Genomic DNA, 22579 nt, shown 5'->3' with positions numbered 1-22579 from the left:
GATTTCTCCTCCAGCTCTGCTCTTTATATTTTTGAATGGCCCATTGTGTCCTAATGTGTGTGTGAAAAGTAATTCAGATGTAGCTAGTTATTAAAGAGGATATCTTTTAGCTGCTCATTTGATCCCCGTCTCCACTCCCTAATCCTCATCTTGTTTAAATTGGCCCTCTGGCGCTGGTGTTTGTATTACAAGCCCGACTAAGAGCTCTTAAGAAACACACACATAACAACATTTTCCATGTATGTATTTCTATAGCTTGTGCGTGTGTGTGTGTGTCAGTGCTTGGATTGACCTGCCTCTCCTAGTACAAGGAATGAGTGGTACATTCTCACGTTAATCTCAGTGTAGATTCAATGTAACCATTAACCGGTGACAGTGGATATCTATTAGGCTCTCAATAAAAGAATAGGATCATGAATGAATGAAGAGGAATCCCCTCTATCAGATCACCCAATTAACTACAGTGACTTTTCTTTATCAGTTAATGTATATGTTCATGGTTTCCATTTGTCTCTTTGAATATTTACATCTGCATGGAAGTCGAAGGCCACCTATGGAAAAAAGTTCTGCAGTGCTGTAAGTTTTTGTCGTCGCGCTTTGTTTCCAAAAAATAAAAGGTCAATTTAAGTCGACAGAGCCTGCTGAATATTCGTTGACAACTCACATTTGTTATTATATAGTCTGAAGTTTCTGCATTTGACTAGAGGCCAGCAGTGAAAGAGACAAATAGTACACACTGCCACCTGCAAGCCTTCGACTACTCACGCTCTCTCCAATGGGAAACACTGCTGGTTTTGAAACTGCACCTGGTACACCTGTGTGAAATTAGGAGAGAAAAATGGGGGTGTTTGCCGCTTCAACAACAATTAGACATTGTTTGTGTGTGATTACCCTTGTTCCTCACCATATGGAGTGTCTCTGTATGTTTGTGTAATGCTCAGTGCTTGTTGTTAACTTGCTTATATTGTCTACTGTCTTAAGAGCAACTTTTTTTATTTTGTTTTTGTGTACTGCAAGTACTCCAGTCTCCTGCTTTCCCTCATCTGACCATCTATTCCAAGGTCAGCTTTTCAGCAGGCTTACAAGGGAATGATACAGAAGATTATTGCCTCGATCAATAAGCTCAAAATGAAGCAAAGGGGAGTTTACTTTATTGACTTTCTCGTGTACAGTGGCAGTTTTAACATTTAATTGTCTCTCTGTATTTAGAGCAAACTCCCATTTAGTGCCCGACAACTGTGCCATCCCAGGCCTTCCTCGTCTCGCTTGCCATTCACTCGGGCACCATTTGAAACAGCCCCTCATAGCTTAATTATTAACAGTGTTATGCTGCCCTGTTGTACTGTGAGACATTCAGAAAGCAAATAAATAAATGAATGGCTGTATTTTCAGTAGCTCTCTGTCTTTCTCTCTCAGATGCATGATTCCCTGTCTGTGGAGAATTTAGCAAAACTTGGGGTGCGTTTGATATCAAAGCTGTGTTCCCTCAGCTTTCAATCGACAGGGCAACAAACCCTCAGGTCCACATTCCTACAGGGGAGCGTGAGGCGAAACCGAAGAGAATCTGAGTGTGTCAAACTCAATATTCCTCCATAATGTACTAGGCCTCTCTGGCGCATGCTTGATCAATTTCATTTATTCATCTGCCAGGCAGAGCTATCCCTCTTGTTTTTCTATATCCATTTCATCATCCTCTTCTCTTTTTTTTATATTTCTTTTTCTCCCCCCCCCCTTCAGGCTCTGGCCAGTGAAATACTCTTAGACGTTCAAGAGGTCAAGCAGCAGTTGATGAAGAGGAGGAGGTTGAGGCAGGCCAACTCTGTGGCAGCAAAGGGCGGCCTCTCAGCCAAGTCCATGATCAAAGCCAAGTCCATTGCTGCCTCCATCCTCAATATGTCAGAGAATGATCTCGCGGACATAATGGAAACTGATCAGGTAAGGCCAAGGGACAGTGGTTCAGCAATTCATACAAACGTTAACTGGAGAATTTGTATCAACTTTAGATAATGCCCACAGCATTCAACATACCTACAATAGATTTCCTGTTCTGTAAAATTTTAAAAAATCCTAAAGGTTTTTGGTGGATTTCTGCTTAGTGATTGCACCGAGGATGGGAACAGACACTATATCAGCTATATTGACTCTTGGCTTTGGGTATCTTATTTGCCAATTTAAACTAAATGGGTGGCCAGGAGCTACTTTGCTCTGTCCTCTTGGAAGCAATACTGTAGATTGAAAGAAGAAACAAAAGCCTTACTTCATTTCACCTGTACCTAACAGTATTTAGCTTTGCTGGAAATATCTGCTTTTGTCCGACCTTCTTATTGATGGGTAGCTGAACCGCAACTTTTCCTAAGGTGAAACACACCAAGACATGTCATGTAATAAGTTGAGAGGTTCCGGTGCAACAGAGAAGGATGTGGCGTCATGTTTAAAGCCAGTGTTCTCGATCTAGACAAGATCAAAACCTGTCAACGCTTGCAACACCTGTCAATTTCATATAATTTAATATAGCACAAGTCGAGTAAGTACAACTTTTCACTCTCAGGTAAAAGCAGTCATTGAACTGAAAATCCTTGCTATCGACGGTTGACCTCTTGCAAAAGTCTTGAGTTTCACACTATTTTCCAACTTGGTGGGCCCTCTCTCTACAATAGATCATACCCCCGCCATGTCATCAATTAGCAACTCCACGTTACAATCAGCCTCGCATCCCTGGGGACTTCCACCCATCTATCACAAGATGAGAGAGGGCGCACCAGGCACTTACTCAGACTTGAAACCAATTTTAGCCCTTTGCAGCACGGCTCCACCCAGGAGATGTCAGGGAACCGTTTCTCACTTGACAAAATGTCCCCCTCATCAGAGCGGAAACCTCTGTGGGCTAAATCGCTCTCGTTTCCTCAACACTTAATGGTGGTTGTTAACTGGCCACTTAGTGCCATCTTTACCAAAAAAAGGTTGAAACTGAAGTTTTAGGCTTAGAGTAATGGTTAGGGTTAGGAATTAAGTTTATGGTTAAGGGCAGAGGTGTGAAATAAATCACCATGTCTAAAGGTGTACTTACAGGTAGAAAAATTTGTGTGTGGACTAGCTAAAACTCCAGCTGGACATATTTAAAGACGGTCCGTAAGAAGATGCCAGTTTGGAGCAGGAGATGACTCAAAGTAACTTGTTATCGTTAAAAAATCATCGCACATGTGGCGTAGTGCTGAGCATTATCTGGAATTTTATCAGGGCTCCAGTTTCAAGTTCAGAACTTGGATTTGTCTTTCTTACCTCCTCGCTCGGAAGAATGTAAGAAAGAGCTTCTTGCACAATCTTTGTGTTTTTTCATCGGACTTGAGGACGTGACACGAGGTTATCAGGATGTCCCAGCAGTCTTCAGCAAGTCCAGCACATAGCAAAAGCATTCATTTATTCACTTGGTTGTGCGATGCCGGTGTGCTGAATGAGAGTTCAAGGCTCAGTGGGATTGCTTTTACTTTTCTGTTTTACTTTTAAATGAGAATACTGCATTGCCAACATGGTTACTTTGCTTTAGTTTGGCAGATGTCTCTTGTCAACAGTATTTGCAGAAGTTTTCAGCATTGTAGAGCGCTGGCGCTTAGTTGGGAAATCAATGCATTTTTGAATTTCAGGCTTATCAAAAATTTTAAATGAATTATTCCTGGTGGTGGATATATTTTAAGAGAATGTTGGGAATAGATGACCTTCGTGTAATGAACACTATTTTTTCCAACGGCTACATATTTTCTTTCCTCCAGCACATTAGTCTTAGTTTTTCGGTTTGATCCTGTAAAAAAAAATCTGTGTTTTACTGAAAGGAAATGCGGTTGTGACAGAGCCATTTGTGCAGTCTATTGTGTGGTTATTGTCTACGTAGCACAGAAAGTGAGAGCAAGTTTTGTTTTAAGTAATCTCATGAGAATGGAGAATAAGTTCACCAGTGTTTTTTAATTTATTTATTAATGTTAACACTTTTAGAAATACACAGACGCTTCCAACTGCTCCACTCCACACCATTACATACAGAAAGACATAAAAATCAATGGTGCTGTATGTATATACATACATGCAAAACAGGTTTGTTAGTTACCCACATGCATCATCCTACACACTCCTATTTGCCTCTACGTATTCCATAGTGTGCAACAGAGCACCAGAAAGGCCAGAGCAGCTCCAGGCTCCCTGGGTAACTTGTTGTTGAGTTAATGATCCAGATGTAATAAGGCTATAATTGCCCGGCTGGTTTGCTTTGCACCTAAAGTTAAATGGAGTGTCAGTGCTTTGTTATATATCTACCAAGGGTGGACAACCACCCTCACTCTCAACACACACGCGCTGTCTCTCACAGACCTCGTTCACCTATGCTGTGAGAGGTTTCAAGGCAGCAGTCACAAGGCCTCTCCGTTCTATTTGTCTTTTATTGCTATAACCACACGCTTCCTCCAACGCTCCTCTTTATGTAGTTCTAATTAGGCAGCACAGCGCTAATGTTATAGATGATAACAGACAGCTGGGGAACGACAGGCAGAGATGCATACTTAATCCAAGTATTGACTCTGTAGATCTATGAACTGTGCAACTTTGCCCTTCTTGCCGACACTTGTCATACGTACTGTGACATGCCTGAAGAGCTCTCTGCCATCGGGTCTAGGCTATATATGCGCTGGGATAAAATGAGATGGGACCAATGCAAAATTTGTGTCCATTTTAAACCTCTCACTAGGACAATCCATGGCAAACGTCTTTGTTTAACTTTAAAAATGAAAAGGCCTTTATTATTGTTGTTAATACAATGATTAAAAAAAAGATTCACCTTTGGGATTCATGTTGTATACATTTATTATATCGTCTATAATACAATAATAACACATCGCTTAGATAAACTGACTATTAACATTGCTAATTTATTCTCAGCTGAAGTGTCAGGTATTTTTTTATTATTTATCATAAAAGCTTAGCGTTGTCTGTCTGACTTGTGTCACTTTTACTGTGAAAACCTGTGTCTGTGAACGGTCATGTATAGTTTGGACAGTCAGCTCAGATTTTCCAGGTTTGTACATGTCTGAAAGTGCACGGAAATTTGGATTCAAACACACCCCTCCTGCCCTTCCCGTGTCCCTGTGAGGCTGTACAAGCCTCGTCACCTCATTACCAATGGCAACACTTGGGGTTTAAAGTCAAGAGTTAGCACATTAGTGCTGAGGGGTACATGGCCACGCAGTCGCTCTTCACCCTGTTCATTAGCAGTAACAAGGCTACCACTCTGTTAGGTTTTCATACATGAGTAGTATGCAAAGGTGTGCTGGCGTACCTTGCCACTGACTCCCCAGAGAACTTGTTCAAGGTCCTCGCTGGTGTGATGCTACATTTTCACCCTTTGGCAGGTAGAGGGAATGTTCTCTGTAGAAACATTATACCATGATACTGACTGACTTGACATATTTGTACCACTCATCCACATAAAAACCTGCAGTTTATTGAAGGAAGTCTGTTTAAATATCATAATGATTCCACATCACCGTATGTATTTTCAGTCTCCTGTCACTGAAATACATTTTTATGTATATGCTGTTGTGTTTGCAGGCGATAGCAACGTGCCCAGAGGGTGCCAGAGACCAAGAGTGGCTGGACCACCTAAACCACATTCTCCAGCAGAAGGTCAGGCTCACCCACCTATAGTAATGATCACATAAGTTACTTATTCCTGTGCAGGCATTGAAATGGAGCAGTGTGGTACTCTCTCAGAACAAGTGGTACTTTTAAAGTGTCTGCCCTACACAAGTGTCAGTGCCACGGGGAAAGCAGACATGGCAGGGGTGCTAATTGCTATATGTAATGTAAGTTAAAACACTGCCGGATTTATTTTATCACAAAAGAAGATTATACACTTTTTCCCAAAGGAGCAGGTTTGGTCACACATAGAGACACATAGAAAGTAGTTATGTTGTAATATTGTTTTTTAGTTTTGCAGTTTCATAAAACAAAATTACTTCAGTAACTAAATGAATGTAGCCATTGGTTTTCAAGCTTTAGCCAAACATGGCAGACGTGCTGCAGAGTCCGTCTTAAGTACAAACATTACGACACCAGTTTCACCCAGATACAGTAAGCGGGGGTCGGATTTTACTGCCCTGCCCAATGATCTTGTTTCTGGCTCTGAAATATAAAACAATGATGCAAAAGATAAAACAAAGAACAGCAACTACATCCTCACTGTGTGCCGGCGTCTTTGTGTGCACACACACACAGCCACTCATCTGTGAGTGCTCTGCTGGAGCTTTGCTCAAGTGCTGTCAACGTCTGCTCGCTGTGATATGTGTATGATTGAGAGTGTCGAGTATGTATGTGTGTCTTGTCTGTGTTCTTGTCAGCGGCTGCCGCAGGCACTCATGCGTCGCCTCCGCACCACGACACACACCAGACACTGTTCTCTTGTTCCCCAGATCTTCTTCTGACCTTTCCACCTTCCTCTCCCCCTCCCACACTAACACACACACACACACAACACTCTACTGAATCCATGTTTTTCCCTTCTAGCTGGACAGCTCTCAGTCCCTGTTCTGTCTCTCTCTCTGCCATCCTCCACTGTCCCGCATTCCTCTCTCTCCCTCTCTCTCTCTCCCTCTCTCTCTCTCTCCCTCTCTCTCTGGCTCAGACCCCGAGGCAGCTTGTTAGTGGGGAACTAAATATTGATTTGGCGGGCCTGTCGATGCCGGGAGAATGAGCTAGTGTCCACCAGAGACCTCGGCACCGGCAGCCTGCTATCGACGTTTTCCGTGGGCAGAACAGGGGTGGTGGTGGGGGGGCTGCAGCTGGTGTGCTGAGTGGAGGAGGAGAAGAGCGGAGTATGACAAGGCTGAGACTCGCCCCCAGGTCCCTATGGGGACCGCTGGGACCACCGCAGTCATCCCCCTTCACTGAAACAGACTTTTTCTATCTCCTTTCAAGTCCATCTAGTACTGTTTTTTTGTTCATTTATTTATTTGTAATTTTTCCTCTCCTCTCCATCTTGCGGTTTCTCACCGCCCTGTTTTTAAACGCATATTGTCATTTCAAATGGCTATGAGTCTCTGCCTATCTCTTTTCTATTTCTTCCTTTTTTCTCTGGGTGAGTTTTGGACATCTCACACTGAAAAACATAGGAAGAAACCCCTTTGAATATACATTTAGTGCCTTTTTGTCAGATCCCCTTTAATGTTTTTAAGAAAGCTAGACGTGAGGATGTGAATGCTGTGAGGCCCACTTTTTGTACTGAGCACATACACTTTAAAAACTCTGGTACTGCACCCGCTTGGTTTCTCTACACTCTGTCATAGCTTATAAAAGGCTCACCAAGCAGAACATCTGTGAAGTGGAATGGCCTGGCCTGTCACCCTGCCTGTGACACTAATAACACACTCTCCTAATAGTGATATGATCTTAGATGGGTCTGCACTCACACACTTCTTTGGATAAAAAGACACAGAGACAGAAATAGACACAGCGAAAGGGAGATCCATGTCCTTAACTGGCTGGCTGTCACTGAAGGAGGATGAGGATGTGTCCGTCTGTGTGAGTGCATGTCCGGGTGTGTGTATATATTCGCCTGTGCATGTGCACTCTCACGACAGCCTCATCTTGTCACTGTCAGTGCCTAATGGAGCTGCCGGTGGGACAGCACTTTATTATCTCAGTGGCCCTGTCAATAGTGAACCCATCACTCACTCTGAGTGTCTGTGTGTGTGTGCGGGTTTGCAGATGTGAAAGCGCTCGAGAGGTATCTATGTGTGCATCTGCGTCTCCGTGTGTGAGCCATTGTTTGCAATCACTGTCATGCGCTGCCACACGTCAATATAACAAGAAGGGGAGACATCCGCAACAGACTGGCAAACTATGTGTTGCAGACATGGAGGCATGTGACTGTGTACTGTATGTGATGCGTTACTGCTCCCTTAATGCCAACGATGTGCCATAGATTCTTGGAGCCCCCTCGTCGTGCCCCACATGTCCACTCAAAACGAAATGAAACATTGCATTCATTTCCTCGTCTCTCACCTCCACTGGTGAGTTAATGAAATCAAACCCTACGCCTCTCAGTAGAGAGCCACCGTGAGCTGTGCTCCATTGCCAGGATCAAGGGACGCTGCTATCTAATAATCATGAGCAGGCCAGGGGGTGTGCTGTATGGCTCCACCGCAACCTACCATGAATAAGGCCAGCAGTGAAGATGGAGTGTCCATGTGGGCCATGGGGTCCAGGCACTGGCCCGGGGAAGCATTGATTTAATTGCCTTTGGTTTATTTGTGGAGTCCTAATTATTGACTGGAGGTAGAATTTAATGGGCCAAGTCTTTATGAAGACAGGGAAATGACTGGCTTCTGCTGCTGGCCAATAATGAACAGGAGGAGCATGCAAGCGTTTGCACATGCACGCAAACACTCACGCTCCCTCCAGATCATTTTTCAGACTCATTTTGTACACACACACACCTATCTCGAGCCTCATGACAGCATAATAACATTTAAAAAGTCATTGACTCTGTTGATTTCTTTATGGGAGGACAGTGGTTTGGTTTACTGGTATGGGGTGGCGCTGAGGGCCTGCTAATATTTACCTCACAATCACACCCGGGGGAGACGTACAAGCATCACTTCTTATCAGCCTCCAAGCTATAACAAGCAGGTGAACATTACATTAAGACACTGGTAGAGACAGGCCAGACCATTCTGGACTGGACTTGTTATAAAACATCAAAGGCGTTTATGGATGGTCTCCGGGGCAGATATTATTCCTGTAATTTCAAACCCTTATCAAACTTTATCGAGGGTTCGCAGTAACTCATTTCTACAAGGGTAAATTATGTTAAATAGTGGACTCTAGTCTTGTCACTTCTTGTCAAGGATTCTCCCCATATTGGCACTGACCCGTTACATTATTAACCCCTGATTTTAGCAGCTCTATTGTCTCTACAGTGCTAATGTACCGAGAAACTTTTCTATTATTGTCGGTGCTGTGAGGGTGAGGGGTAGTGTGTTGTGTTGTGTGGCTCATTATGCCTCCGTAATGACAAAGAACAGCTTTGAGTCCCACACTTCTCTCTGAAGGAAAGTGACTCTAATTAAGCCTCATTTAATGATTGAGCTAATTAAATCAGCCACAGTTTTTCGTCTCCGTGTGATTGTGTACGGTTGTGGAGGGGACTCGAGCCGAGCCTTTGTACTGTAAATATGTCACTGGAACAGTCGCGAGGACGAGGAAGGGGGTTCCCGGAGGAATGGGGGTGTTATGATTGTTATCAAAGCACACTGCGACTTTTATGGTATGTTGAGCTTTGCGTCTCAGATAAATAGAAACAGCAGACGCAGCTTGTTGCTGTTCCTTTTTACAGGCAGGCTACAGCATCGCACATTTCAGGATATTACATCGGCTGATAGGCCAGGTGAAGAATCTTTTTATTATTCTTCAGGCATGTTGCTATTTTTCTTTTCTTTTTTTTTTTAAGCTTTAAGGTTGCTGCCTGTCTGATTGCACCCAAGGGTGGTCCTCTGGAACACAGTGGACTCTTTAAGTTAACGCAGGGAGAGATTTAATGATAAAAGAATATATTTCCTCACTGAATAAATGGTTAGACTCACAGAATTCCCTTATGTCACAGAACAAACAGTGAAAGACAATAAGTCCTAGCACAGCCTTGTTTGGTATGTGACAGTTTGCTGCCAGCACAGACACTTTGGTTGACTGTAACTGCTTCTCAGTACATTACCTCGGTCAATGAGCCACACTGATAAGTTGTTATGTTCTTGATTGCTAGATTCTGCCTAAAGGTTGCATCTCTTTTGTATGGATATCACCTTTCTATATTTATACCCCAATCATGCCTGAATCACCTCATTTTCACACCTAATGAGTAGGAACCTGAAACAAAGACCCGGTGCTTCCCTGTGTTTAATCTAGGGTGTATTTAGGTCAGATCCCTAACAAATGCATGTTGCGCTACTGAAATGATGTTTCCAAACAACGTATCAAGAAAAGGAGAGATTTTTAATTACAGTATTTGTGGCCCCAAGTGTCCAATTCCCTTTCATATCAGTCCCTAGTGGCCTAACGGGGAGAAAAGAGAGGGATCGGCTCTGCTGCAGGGGTGGATAATTACGGAGGAGAGCAGGAGAATAGGCTCATCGGTGCTTTGGTGATTTTCTTACCTGAGCCCCTCTTTGCAAATGTGACATATTCATTATTGGAGATAATCAAATGCAAGACTTTTTAGTGTGGTGCCTTTGTGCTTTTTTTAATCTATTTATCATGCTGTTGTTGTTGTTATTCCCCCGTTTGATAAATTTGATTTTCAAACAAAAGTGAGAAGATCAAAGATCAAAGAGCTGTTTTTTTTCCCCCCTCTGTGATAAAACTACTGTAACTACTTCTCCCTTACCTTGACTAGTGGCCTAGATTGGAGATGACTCACCAGCCAGGGACAAAGATTTATAGCAGCTATCCTTTACCAATATGAAAAGACTCCAGTCAAACCTCACGATGTGTTGTGGTCAGTTAGGATGTTACAGGTATACAGGTACATACTACTGCAAGGATCCAGATGTTGCTTGTCCAGAGTATTTGAGTTAAGCAGTAATGCCTACCAAACTGTACCTGACTATTACAGTTATACTACCACTACTACTTGCACTAACAATGTAATTAGATTTTAACCCACAAGTGTCAGTTTGTTACATATACCTTATGTAGGCCATATGCAATGTGCCATATTGTGTGTTTGTACTTTTCATCTAGATTATTTTGTATCTCGTATGTTCTTTTTGTGTGGTCTTCACTGTGAATCTGACATTTTAATCCTCTGTATGTCGTGTACATACAGCTGATTTGACAACAAAGGTTAGGTGACTTTGATTAAACTGAAAAGGTGGTAACTGGGGAATAAGTGAAATAGCTGAGTCCATGCAGATCTACCCCCTTATATCTTTTTCTTTTCAGGCTCTGTGATCCCCCCCTCCCTTCATTCTAACACATTTAGATATCCAGCAGTCCGACTCAATCTCTACAACTGCTCACAAATTGGACCCTTGAAAATAATTGTGCTAACCCGTTCTGAGGGACAAGACAAAAGAGGAGGAATGATCGATCTTTTATGGAAAAAAAAAGTTCTTGTGTGTAATGCCACTGCCAGACAATGGTCACTGGAGTGCTGCAACTTTGAGCTGCTCCTTGCCTTGAGGTGTGCCCCAGGCTATAGAATAGCGATGTCATTTAATTGGCTCATAAAAACACCTTTTGCTTGCAGCCCCTGTCCTTGTCTCCACACACACACATACATACACACACACACACTTGTCAGTGTCAGTGGCTTTCCATGTCAGTTCACTTCTGAAACATGTTCATGAAATCGTACCTAGACAAAAGGTCTCCTCTGCAGGGCCTGTTGAATAGTAATGGATGTGAGTTAGCATGGCTTAATGCTACAGTAGCTATTTTAGTGTTGCCAAAGGGGACAGGGCCTCTTGCAAAACAGCGGTTGTGTTGCTTAGCGCTGGTGCTAGCTAGGTCTGCCAAAGGGGACAGGGGCCCTGCTAAATCAACTGTAGCATAACATTAGTGCCAGTTCTTAACACTGCCTTAAGCAGCCCAGGGGATCCAGTAGAGCAGCTGCATCACAGCTTACCTCCAACCATCCTGCAGGGTACCAGTCCCCAGCCAATGTCGCAGTTAGATGAAAGGGAATGATGGTTCTGCTTGTCCCGTTTGTGAGCGTGTGCGCGAGTGCTTGTGTTTCCTTGAGCCAGAATCTGTTGATGTAAGAAAAAAAAAATCATAAGGAATCAGAACAAGAGTTGTTTCATCCAATGTAAAGGAATATCGATCAAGCAAGAGACGATGGAAATGCTGTCATCCAGCACTTAGTGGTTAAATACCACCCATGACCTGTTTCAATAAAAGCCCCTAGTTATGATGCTATCTAAACGATTATATTATATTATAGATTATATGAAACTTTTGCACATAATATAAGCGCATATCTGTGCAGTTCGTATACAGGACTACTAAACTTAATGCTGTTGAGACTTGGTATTCTATAGACAAATGTATGTAAGATTAAACAAAGTCAAATCAGTGAATAAAACAAATTTATAGTAAACAGTTGACTTTCAATCTAACTTTGCTAGCTAGCACATATAAAGTTTAGCTACTTCACGTTACATCTGGAGCCGTTTCCTCCAGGTTTTGATGTATTCTCTTTAAATAATTGTAAATCCGCATGTCTAAAAGATTAAGAACACAAACATCGGGTTTTAAAAAGTGTCGGTAACGTAAATTTTTAGTCGTGAACAACACAAATAGCTTCACATGCTACGTAAGTTGTCCGCGCGGGTTTCTCCATGAGCAGGTGAGCGACCTGTGTGTGTGTGTGTGTGAAGGGTCTGGCGCGAGTCGGCTTTGGGAAGAGGAGGAAGAGAGAGAGGATTTCGAGAGCAATAGGAAAAACAACGCAAGCACAACATTGTTTGAAACGTCCATTTCAATATGAGACCATGGCGGAGTAAATTAGACCCTGGCGGGCCGCCATAGTATTAACATTGTTTGGGAAACCCTGAAGTAGATTAAGTTTTCTCATAGTTTTAACATCTGTTAATCTCACCCATATTAAGTTTACTTTTCTAGATCATGTTTACCTGTTGTGTTGTTTACTCATATTCCCATATTGGGACTTCTAATGATCCAGTCTCCCACTTTGCTGCCCCATGGAGCCTCGTGTTGTAGCTGTGTCTCTATTTTCGTGGGTTTGTTTGCATAGTTAGTGGCTCTAAGTGCAATTAGCTGATTAGGAATGTGTGTGTGTGCGTGTGTCGGTTGTGTGCGTGAGACAGAGTGAATACTCCCTGGAGGACGGAGGCAGAGGGAGATGTCTCAGCAGTTACTTCAGTGTAGTGGCTCTCTGAGGAATATCGCGGTGTGTTTGATGCATCCAGTGCTGCTGGAACTGACTCCCAGCTGCACACATGCGCAAGTGCACACACACTTTCACACATAGGCACACGCGGCCTTGTGTTCCCTGCTCCTGTTACCTCTAATGAAGAAGAGAAGGTGTCAAGGGGGCAGGAGGACTGTGTATGAGTGTGTGTGTGTGTGTGTGAGTTTCTGAAGTTCTCACTTTCCAGACGTGCTGGAAATTGATTAATGATGATTTCAAATCACATGACAGTCCTGTGTCCTTAGAGCCTGTCACCTGCAGACCTAAACCCCGTATGTCTTACAAGCTTTTGTTCATGGCCATCTTGATATGTTACGTTCCCTTATGAAGTTTCTCAGCGTCTCTGTGTTAAAGAATCTTGTCATCTTGACGTCACTACTATTTTCAGCTCGGCCTGTCCACTTCTCGTCTCATTTCGTGGGACGTGGGGAAATAATTTGTTTCTCCTGCTCAAAAAAAAAAAAAAAAAAAAAAAAGGCACTTGTAAAAAGGCAAGCACATAACTAGAAGGGAATATTTATGGGTGATACGGTATGAATGCCTGCCTTTGATCTGGCACTCTAATGACCGTAAAATCCTTGTGTCGATTCAGAAGAGAGACAAAATTAGGCTGAACTCCGGCGCCCTCTTTTTTTTTTTTTTTTTTCTTCACCTTTTCAGCATTTCCATGACAACCTCCGAACAAACACACATATAGGAAGTTCCTTTAAGCTTTGTAGTCCTGTGGGATTTAGTAGACACGAGCGCTCATCCTCTTACCTGTAAATACGATCCACAAAAACCCACAACAAATAGTTTCAGGGATGAAATCAGGGATGCGGATTATGTTTCGAGACACGTCACAGCTTCTAGGAAAAGTCTTCTAGGAGAGATCATGGAGATCCATAATTCCAGTGTAAGATCGGAGACAAAGGGCTAGCACCGTGGACAGGAGAAACAACTGTTTAAATATACACACTCTGTGGACGTCTGATTATTTTATTAAGATTAATGCGAAATCACTCATCAGAAATGGAAGCTTAGACAAAGCAAGCTGTGGAATTAGGCTGCTGTGTTTCCTGCTTTGTGAATTGCTCTGTCAAAACACTCAGTGTGGATGGTCCCTCAGATGTTTCATAAGTCCTCAGGCCCCATCTGAGATTCTCTTGTTTCACAAAACAGCAAACAGGCTCTCTGAGAAGCCGCCAGGTGTCAAAAATCTAACTTTCTTTCTTTTTTTTTTCTTTTTTTTTTTGGTGCATTTGTGTGTTTTTCTCATTTTCTCTAACCCTTTTCTACCACCACCACCCCCACACCCTGTTTCTGTCCTTCCCCTCCCCTGCAGATCCCCTCTGCCGGCCAGCTAATGGAGGCTGTGCGCGTGAAGATGAAGGAGAGGAAAGTGCTGACAGAAGAGCTGGCCACGCTCGCAACACCAGTCAGCGAAAACGCCTGACTCCCTGGGCTGAGGCTGGGAAAACTGTCATCCTCTTCTTTTTCCTCCCTCCCTTCTCCTCTCCCTCCCCAGTTCCTACTCAGTGGGAGCCGGGCTGAGCCAAGCTGAGCCGGGGCAGCAGAACCAATATTTGTGAGAAAAGCGCTGTCGACTCACTCTGGGCCACTGGCTCAACACAGCAACCCGGCTTTTGTAAATGAGCCCTCGACATCTGTGTTAGCACTCACTGCACTGTGTCTATCAGACAGGGACCTTTAGTGCCAAGCTAATTTACAGTACAGCCACTCTACTCCACACTCAACGCAGGCCCGGGGTGATAAGGCAAATGCTTACGCTAATGTTTAAGTTACACTTTTTTCTTTTTTTTTTCTTTTTTAAACTTTCCTTTACCTCTCTCCCTAATTTATTTGGCACCTCAAGGACCGTAGGGTGCAGGGACTTGACCTAGCAATGCCAAGTCGACACTTTGAGAAAGTCCAGCGCAGCGCAGAGCAGAATATTCTCTGAAAGAGGTTAGATCCATTTAGCAAACTTCATAGTGCGGTGCCTTCTGAGAGCCTGTCCAATGATAAATGATTCTGTTTCATTTATCAAATCTACTGCATATATTTATTTTCGAAGGATATTAACTTTGTTTTGGGTTGATTAAGATTGTTCTAATCATCTCCTCTTTATTTATTGAGTGAAAACTACACACAATTTTTTAATTATTTTTTTTAAAATAAAACGTCATTCAACTTTTCTTCTGTCTATGTTTTGTTCTTAAAAGGATCCATCATTTGTAACTGGTTCTCGTCTCGATGTTCTCTTGCTCGTTCCGGCGGTTCAACGGCGAGGATGCTCTGCTGGGCAGCGGGGTTCTCGCGCCTCTCTCGTGATTGACAGCTGCCTGTTGGCATGGTTCCTGCCCGTAACAAGTGACCCCTGCTGTTGACATCGTTAATAAGGGTCCGGAGGAGCGCACACATACAGAGCGGCGGCGTATTAGAGGAGTGGTTCCATCCTTGACATAGCCACCTCCGATCCCTTTTATCTGTTTGCCTTTTCCTCCCTCTCTTATTATTCATTTTGAATATTAAACCGTGATCCTGGTCTCCTCTGTCCTTGAGTTGGCATCCTACACAAGAGACCCCACACTACTCATTTTTATATATATATTTTTTTTTCCACGCCTTTCTTTACTGCGCTCGGCTTTTGTTTTTCTCTTCGCCACTTTCCTCCTTTCTTTTTATTATGTATAATTAACAATGGTGTGAAGAATCCTCCGTTCAGGAATTAAAAAGAAATAATTCCACTTTTTAATCCCCCCCCTCCCTCTCCCCCCTCCCTTCTCAAATATATGCTAATGATGTCGTTTTCCTTTATCTTTTTATAATAAAGGATTAGGCCAGGACTGTCTCTAGCTGCAACTCGGGGACCAATTTAGCTGGGATCCAGGAGAGACAAACCCTTGTGGTTAATTACCATTCATTAACATAGTTTGCATCTTTTCTTCTTCTCCAATACCCAGGAGCCAGCTATTGTCAATATTTGTCCCATATAAATTTCTTTTCCAGTCACTGTCCTCCAGCGTAATGCGGCTAATGACAAACATTAATAACTCAGAGAAATCCGGTGGCACACTGGGTAAAGAAGAGCAAAACATCGGTGCCACGCAATTTATCTCGGAGCCCCCACCTCTTGCCGTCTGACTGTCTTTATTCCTCTCTCTCTCTCTCTCTCGCTCTCTTCCTTTTTAGCGTGTAATGCATAGTCAACATATTTGCTCGCCGAGCCCCGCCATCCGGCCTCGGCTGACACACTCGTGCTATTTCTGTGACATATTCAAATGCGGGCCCCCTCAGCTGGTACTCCCTTGGGTTTAATTAACCTGGCCTTGCCTCTGACGCTCCCTCAGTGAAGACGTTAAAACGATCTTGAAAACACCCTTCAAACCCCCACCACCACCCCGGCTCACGCTCTTTTCCTCCACTAGGCGCTGCATACGATTCATCTCTTCTTCCTTTTTTTTTTTTCCCTGTGTAGGAATGGCGCGCCATACCCTTCTTTTCTTCTCTTTCACTCTCTCCTTGTCTTCCATCTTTCTTTTCTTGTACAGCTCTCATTAAACGGGGCTTCCTGTGGGAATTACTTTGATCAGTAGTTCCAAAGTTTTTCTCCCTTCCCCTTTTATTCGTTCCAACACAATCAGCGCGGTGTCATTTTCCCTCCCTCCATCTTTATCTCCTATCTCGCTTGTTTTTTAAATCCAACTTTTCCTGTAGTTTTGGTTTCTTTCCACAGATTCCTGCAGGAGATTGCTCCTGAAGGGGTAGTCGAGGTCGGGGTCACGGGTTGACTTTGGGGTCGATCGATGATTTGCGCGCATGAGTGTTTTCGTTGCGTGTGTCCCCAAGGCTTCTCTGTTGTGCTTTTAAGTTCCCCTTTGTCTGACGTGAGTGCGTGCCACTTGGGTGGGAAGGCGGGCAGGCCGCAGTACAAAGAAGAACACTCAAAACACAAACTGAGAATTTCTTCAGCCTCCAACCGATGCACAATTAGTCCTTGCAGATATCGTCAGCCAGCTGTGGAGCGAATAGGAAACAGCCCCCGGTGATTTCCCTTACTTCACTGACATAGTTTCACACCCTAGCTATTGCTGCCAATACACCAGTCTGCTTTGATTTTGCAGGCACAGGCTCTTGGCACTGTCTGAAATAACAAGGTACTTGTGACACAGCCAAATGTGTTTTTGACAAATGTATAATGCAACATGTTTACGGTTTTTATTGTGTCTGCCCTCCGCGTCTGATCAACTGAGACACGGTTCAGTAAAAGGTAAATGCTGTTTATGCTGGTTATGAAGGAATCTTACCACACGTTTGTATTTCATCTTAACTATTGTTTAAACTCTGTCTCGGACTAGGCCTCTCAATATATCTATATGTATAACGTTCTTTTATATCACATCAGGTGGCACCATGAAAAGAAAAAAGGAATCTCACTGTCCTGACGCACATATGCTATGTATACAGCCTCATTGATCTTCACTTGAACAAGTCCCTTATCCTCCTCTACAGTGCTCCAGACATGAAACGGCAGCAGATTATGGGTGGATGCGGCCCGCCGTGGGAAGCTAGGGAGCAGATAAAAAGGCAAGCCACTCGAGGGACTAAAGCTATGTTTTGATGCTGTGTGATAAAGCGGAGGAATAGGGTGAGAGGAAGGGGAAAGTTACAGGATCTGTCCATATGCAGTAAATCTATATATAGACACACACATATATATATATATCCTTTTTGGGTTTGTACTCTTTCCCTCTCACTTGCCTGAGCCATTGTAACCAAACTCTTCCTGCGCTTTTATTGTTCTTTGACGCTTTGTCCGTCCCCACGGACTGTCCTAAGCCTTGCTGTCTCTCTAAAGCCGTGGCCTGAGCTCCTGGGGAGAAAAAAAGAGAGGAAGGGAGATCGTGAAAGGGTTTGATCTGGCCTCTAATCCACCTGTTCTTACTGCAGAGGTGGGAAGCTGCAGTCCTTGACATTGCCTCAGAGAGAAGTGACTGTGACTCCCTGAACCCTCTGGTGTCCTCATGATTACTCTAAGATGGTGTCTCAAATCGTGTAGAAAATGTGGCTTTTAATCTTGCAGATCAGTCAACTTGGTACATTAATGTCTGAGATATGCTTTAAAAATGTGCTAGTCCTCTAATCTGGGGATTTATTGTTCTCAGCCTCCAACTTCAATTGCCACGCTATTCATAGTAATATTTTGTTATGTCCATTCAGAATCTAAACTGTATAAGTCTTTATTTGTCCTGTCTGTTACAAAATAGGCAGCTCACCATTGTTTTCTGCTCCAGCATATATAATAACGCCTTAGTCTGGGGTATATAGCTCCTCAAAGCACCTCTCCACCTTGACTAACTTTTCCAAGCGCTCATTAGCGGACTGGCTGAAGTTTGGAGGGTATGTAGCGGGCTGGCAGATTACCCCCTGTAAAGTAGCACACCTCAGGTAATCACACTAATGAATTCAAGCATCCCCTCCCTCCCCCCCTCACTCATCCACCCATCGTTCCTTTCTCCATTTTCCTTTTCTTACTTTCCCCCCTATTCTTCCACAGTGGCGGGTCGGCGCAAGAAGTGCCAAACAACAAAGTGTTTGTTTGCATAATATTAGCACTGCTCGCTCGCACACAGTGGCGGGGGCCTGACTGCAGGACCGACTGGAGGCTTCCCATGAACACAGGTGGAGCAGGGCGAGCATCACTGGGACCAATTAGAGGAGAGCACAGGTACATTAGCATGTTTGAGTGGAGCGGGATGGCGTGGGGATTGGTGGACCTTATGAAACACATAAACACATGACTACAACCTGGCGTGTGTTAGTTGTTTGTCTCCGGTGACATGACTGGCATATGTGTGACAAATGACCCCTGGTCTGATGTTGGAGCCATTTATTTATTTATTTGTTTTTTTCCTTCTGTCTTTGCCTGCTCACATATGTTACTAAAAGGACACAGCTGTGTTTTTTCTTGAGAAGCAACTTCTTTAGGGCTTTATTTATTATCAAATATACACATAACCATTTGCTGATGTTTTAAAGATTATTATTAAAAACCGAGTCGGCTTCTTGTGGGTTGTTGCCTCAAAGGTGAATAGAAACGAGAAGGGAAATGGGAATCACGATGTGTTTAGTTTCACAGCTGCATGCAGACAATGAACGTGGAGCAGGGTGTTCCTGAGCATTAAAAAAAAACATAGTTCTTAGCAAAACTGCCACGGTGAAACGAAGGCATGAGGTAAACTACATAATTAATGAGTAAACATTAAAGATCCCAAGGAATCCTCAAACCAGGTGGTCGAGGTTTCTCCAGCGAGTCCGACATGACACACAGAGGATTCAAGATCCCATTCATTCATTTTTTTTTCTTCAGGATTCTTTTGTCAGAATCAAATACCTCAAACTATCCCTAACAGTGAGAACAGACACCATTCAGTATGTGCCTATAATTTTACTTCTCACTCGATATGCAAAGATCACACATAGTCAATGCCTCTAATGCAGGACAGAAGTTTGTTTAAACTGTCTTGCCTTGTTTTTTTAGCAGTGTATGAGAACTGATGATCTCAACCAGGTATATCGGTTTGATGGAATACCTGACTCGCTCTATGGAGAGGTAGTCAAAAGGTCTGCAATTACTCGGCTGATAGCTCGGGGTCACATTTTTAGACAAGAGGGAGGGAATACTGGGGTATTAAAGAAAAAGCAGTTGAGGAAGCAAAGTTGTATATCAGAGAGATATGAATAGGAATTATCTCATTTATTTTCTAATAATTTTGTGCTCAGGAGAACGAAAAAATGTCAAATGACGTTAAAGATCAAGGAGCACGAGTCTTGTAAATGGGTTAGATTTTTCTGTTCAAGTAACTGTTCATAACCCAAAGCACTACCTGCTTATAAAAGATTTCATTGCTGACTTCCAACGACCACATAAATGTAGAGGCATACAAGAGCATTTAGTCCGCTCAGATTCAAAACTCATTAGACGACCGTTCATTATTCAGCGGAACAATCAACCACTGATGTTTTCACACAGTTCACTAAAACCAGAGACCTCACTGATGGTAGCTGCGGTGACTTGGTAGAGCACTTCTTATGGCATCAAAGAGCCACGGCAACATAAAAATTTCATCCCAAAGGTGAAAAACAGGGAGGTTGACCGGTGTCCCAGTCACAGATGCTGGGCAGATAACTTGACAGCAAGGATCCTGATAATATAGCTGAGCTGAAGCTGTTCTGAAATGAAGAAGTCTGATTGCAGCTACAAGAAACGATTGATGCTGTTTCTGCCAGAGCAGGTTCAAGCTGTTATTAAATCAATCAGTGCTTTCCTGACGTCTCCCAAAGATTAAAATAGTTTGGGTGTTGCTAGATTAAGCAGATGTGTTTACTTATCAATCAGATCACAGTTTATGACCTGCCGTTTCCAAAGCCTTCATGTGTTTCCTTTCGCCGCTTTATTTGGAACAGCGACGTTAATGTCCACAGTCTTATATTTGTCTTCAGCTCAGCCTCCATCTGTCAATTGAGAGTTGTTGTCTCCTGTGTTGAGACAAATGGACGCTCACCTCAGGACACATTCTTACACACAGATCACTGAGCCGTGAGACCGAGCGGTTTATCAGAGCTGCCTGCCGAGGCCACTGAGCAAAGAAATGCACCTTTTCCCTTTTCTGTCAGTAAGAGCTGCTCAGACAAAACAAACATTTCTCCGTTAATACACCTGACAGACCCTTCAATGCATTTCACTGTGGAGATGGTCTCATTTAACAGAGGACTCTGATGATGCCTGTAGTACGGAGCATCGTCATTGCTGCATCATTATTTGCCACTAGATGGAAGCAAAACACCAGAGTTTGTGGTGATGGATTTATTGAACTCTGGACAGATATGATAGATTTATAATAAGAGGACTTTTTTTCACTTTCTCAAAATATAGTCTACATTATCAATTTAAACATCACTGACTTTCTTTGACACAAACATAGAACCAGTGTGTTCATTTTGTTCTTGAAGCAGCAGATACAATAATCAGCCATAGCATTAAAACCACTGACAGGACAAGTGAATAACATTGAATAACACTGACCATCTTGTGACAATACAGTGTTCTGCTAGGAAACTTTTGGACCTGGTATTCATGTGAATGTCACTTAGATATGTACCACCCACCTAGACCAGACCAGGCACCTGACAGCCTGACACAAGCACACACACAAAAACGGTTTAGGAACAACTAAAATAAAAACGTGAAAAACGGCACAAGGTGTTGACCTGGCCTCCAAATTCACTAGATCCCAAACTGATCAAGTGTCTGTGGGATGCACTGGAACAAGCCTGATCCACAGAGGGCCCTCCCTTCAACCCATAGGACCCAAAGGCGTCCACTAATAACATTGTGTTGCCAGACACCAGAGGACACCCTCAGAAGACCCATGTCCATCTTCTGATGGACATGGGTCTTCTGAGGGTGGGTCTTCTGAGGGTGGTCATAATGTTATGCCTGATCGGTGTATATTGATAGGTCACTCTGGTTCTTTAGTTTGTATTCAGAAACTCTCCAGAAGATGGCGCCACTAACCTAATTTAAGATTTTCCTCCTTGTTGTCAAGCACTGCTTCAAGTGATCTGCTGTGGCAAATTAAGTTATAGTCGGAATTCAGAACTGGGGGGAAATTAAATAAACACCTCAATAAAATAATAGTCAAACGCTAGTAAACACACGCATTTGCAGTTTAAACAGGAAAGATCTAAATCTACCAATCAAAATTAAAAGGATACGTGAAATTATGTTTTAAATGTTGCATATAAAGATTAAGACTTCACACTAAACGTTGCCTTCAGGTAACTGAGAAATCAATCCATAGCAGTGCACTACTCATATGGAAAATAGTCATATTGATTAAAATAATACATTAAATTACGCTTTAAATGCTCATCATTCTTATATTTAATGCATTTTGTACGGCCACACTCAGAAATCATGATATGTCTTGTATTATGTCTGTTAACACAGTTAACTCAGTAGGTTTAGTCAGCACAGACCTTTACTTCAGTAAGTACTCTGTTAATTCCTGCAGTTCTACACTTCTTACGCCCAGTAAGTGTCCTAGTGGTGAGAAACACACCTCCCACCACAGACAAATGGACACAGCATTACTGTTGTATCCATACACGATTTGAATATCATCACCTAACAGTTTCTTTTCAGTAACTAATGACCTTTCAAGAACTGTATAATATTTCAGAAGAAGCTATTTAATTGAACTTCACAGCTTGAGCCTAAAGTTTTTTACAAGCCACTGAATACATTAGACACTTCAAGGCCACCTCAAGGATTTGAAAGCCTGCTTTGTGGTGTCTTTGCGAGTCTTATTCCAGGACTGTAATAATGGGCGTATAAGATGACTTTCTGTGTCTCTGCCCAAGTAGTCCTACGAGAGTCGCCCCGCCATCTGGCTGCCACTGAGCTGAAGAAGCTTTAATTCACATTAGCTACTCGCATTAGTCCTGCTGGTCTGTGGAAGCTTTTAATCGTAGTTACCTGTGGATATCGTGATCTGTACTGAGTAGGCTTCAGAAGCCAAGAAAGAGCTTGGTGGACACGGTGTTTAATGTCGGTGTGCGCAC

At 43.1% G+C, this 22579-nt stretch overlaps 1 protein-coding gene across 2 annotated transcripts in view; it reads left to right on the top strand.

Moving 5' to 3' along the window:
* Positions 1-15104, top strand: part of cntln (centlein, centrosomal protein) — a 77358-nt gene extending 62254 nt beyond the window's left edge. For both annotated transcript variants that reach the window (XM_084567478.1, XM_084567477.1), the window contains 3 exons: positions 1738-1935; positions 5593-5667; positions 14295-15104. In XM_084567478.1, the coding sequence (XP_084423604.1) occupies positions 1738-1935; positions 5593-5667; positions 14295-14405 (384 nt within the window). In that variant the 3' untranslated portion in view covers positions 14406-15104. The remainder of the gene's footprint in view (positions 1-1737; positions 1936-5592; positions 5668-14294) is intronic.
* The last annotated feature ends 7475 nt before the right edge of the window (positions 15105-22579 follow it).

This window comes from Chelon labrosus (genome assembly GCF_963514085.1).
Source record: "Chelon labrosus genome assembly, chromosome: 2".
Lineage (NCBI taxonomy): Eukaryota > Metazoa > Chordata > Actinopteri > Mugiliformes > Mugilidae > Chelon > Chelon labrosus.
This window is presented reverse-complemented; position numbering and strand designations above follow the sequence as displayed.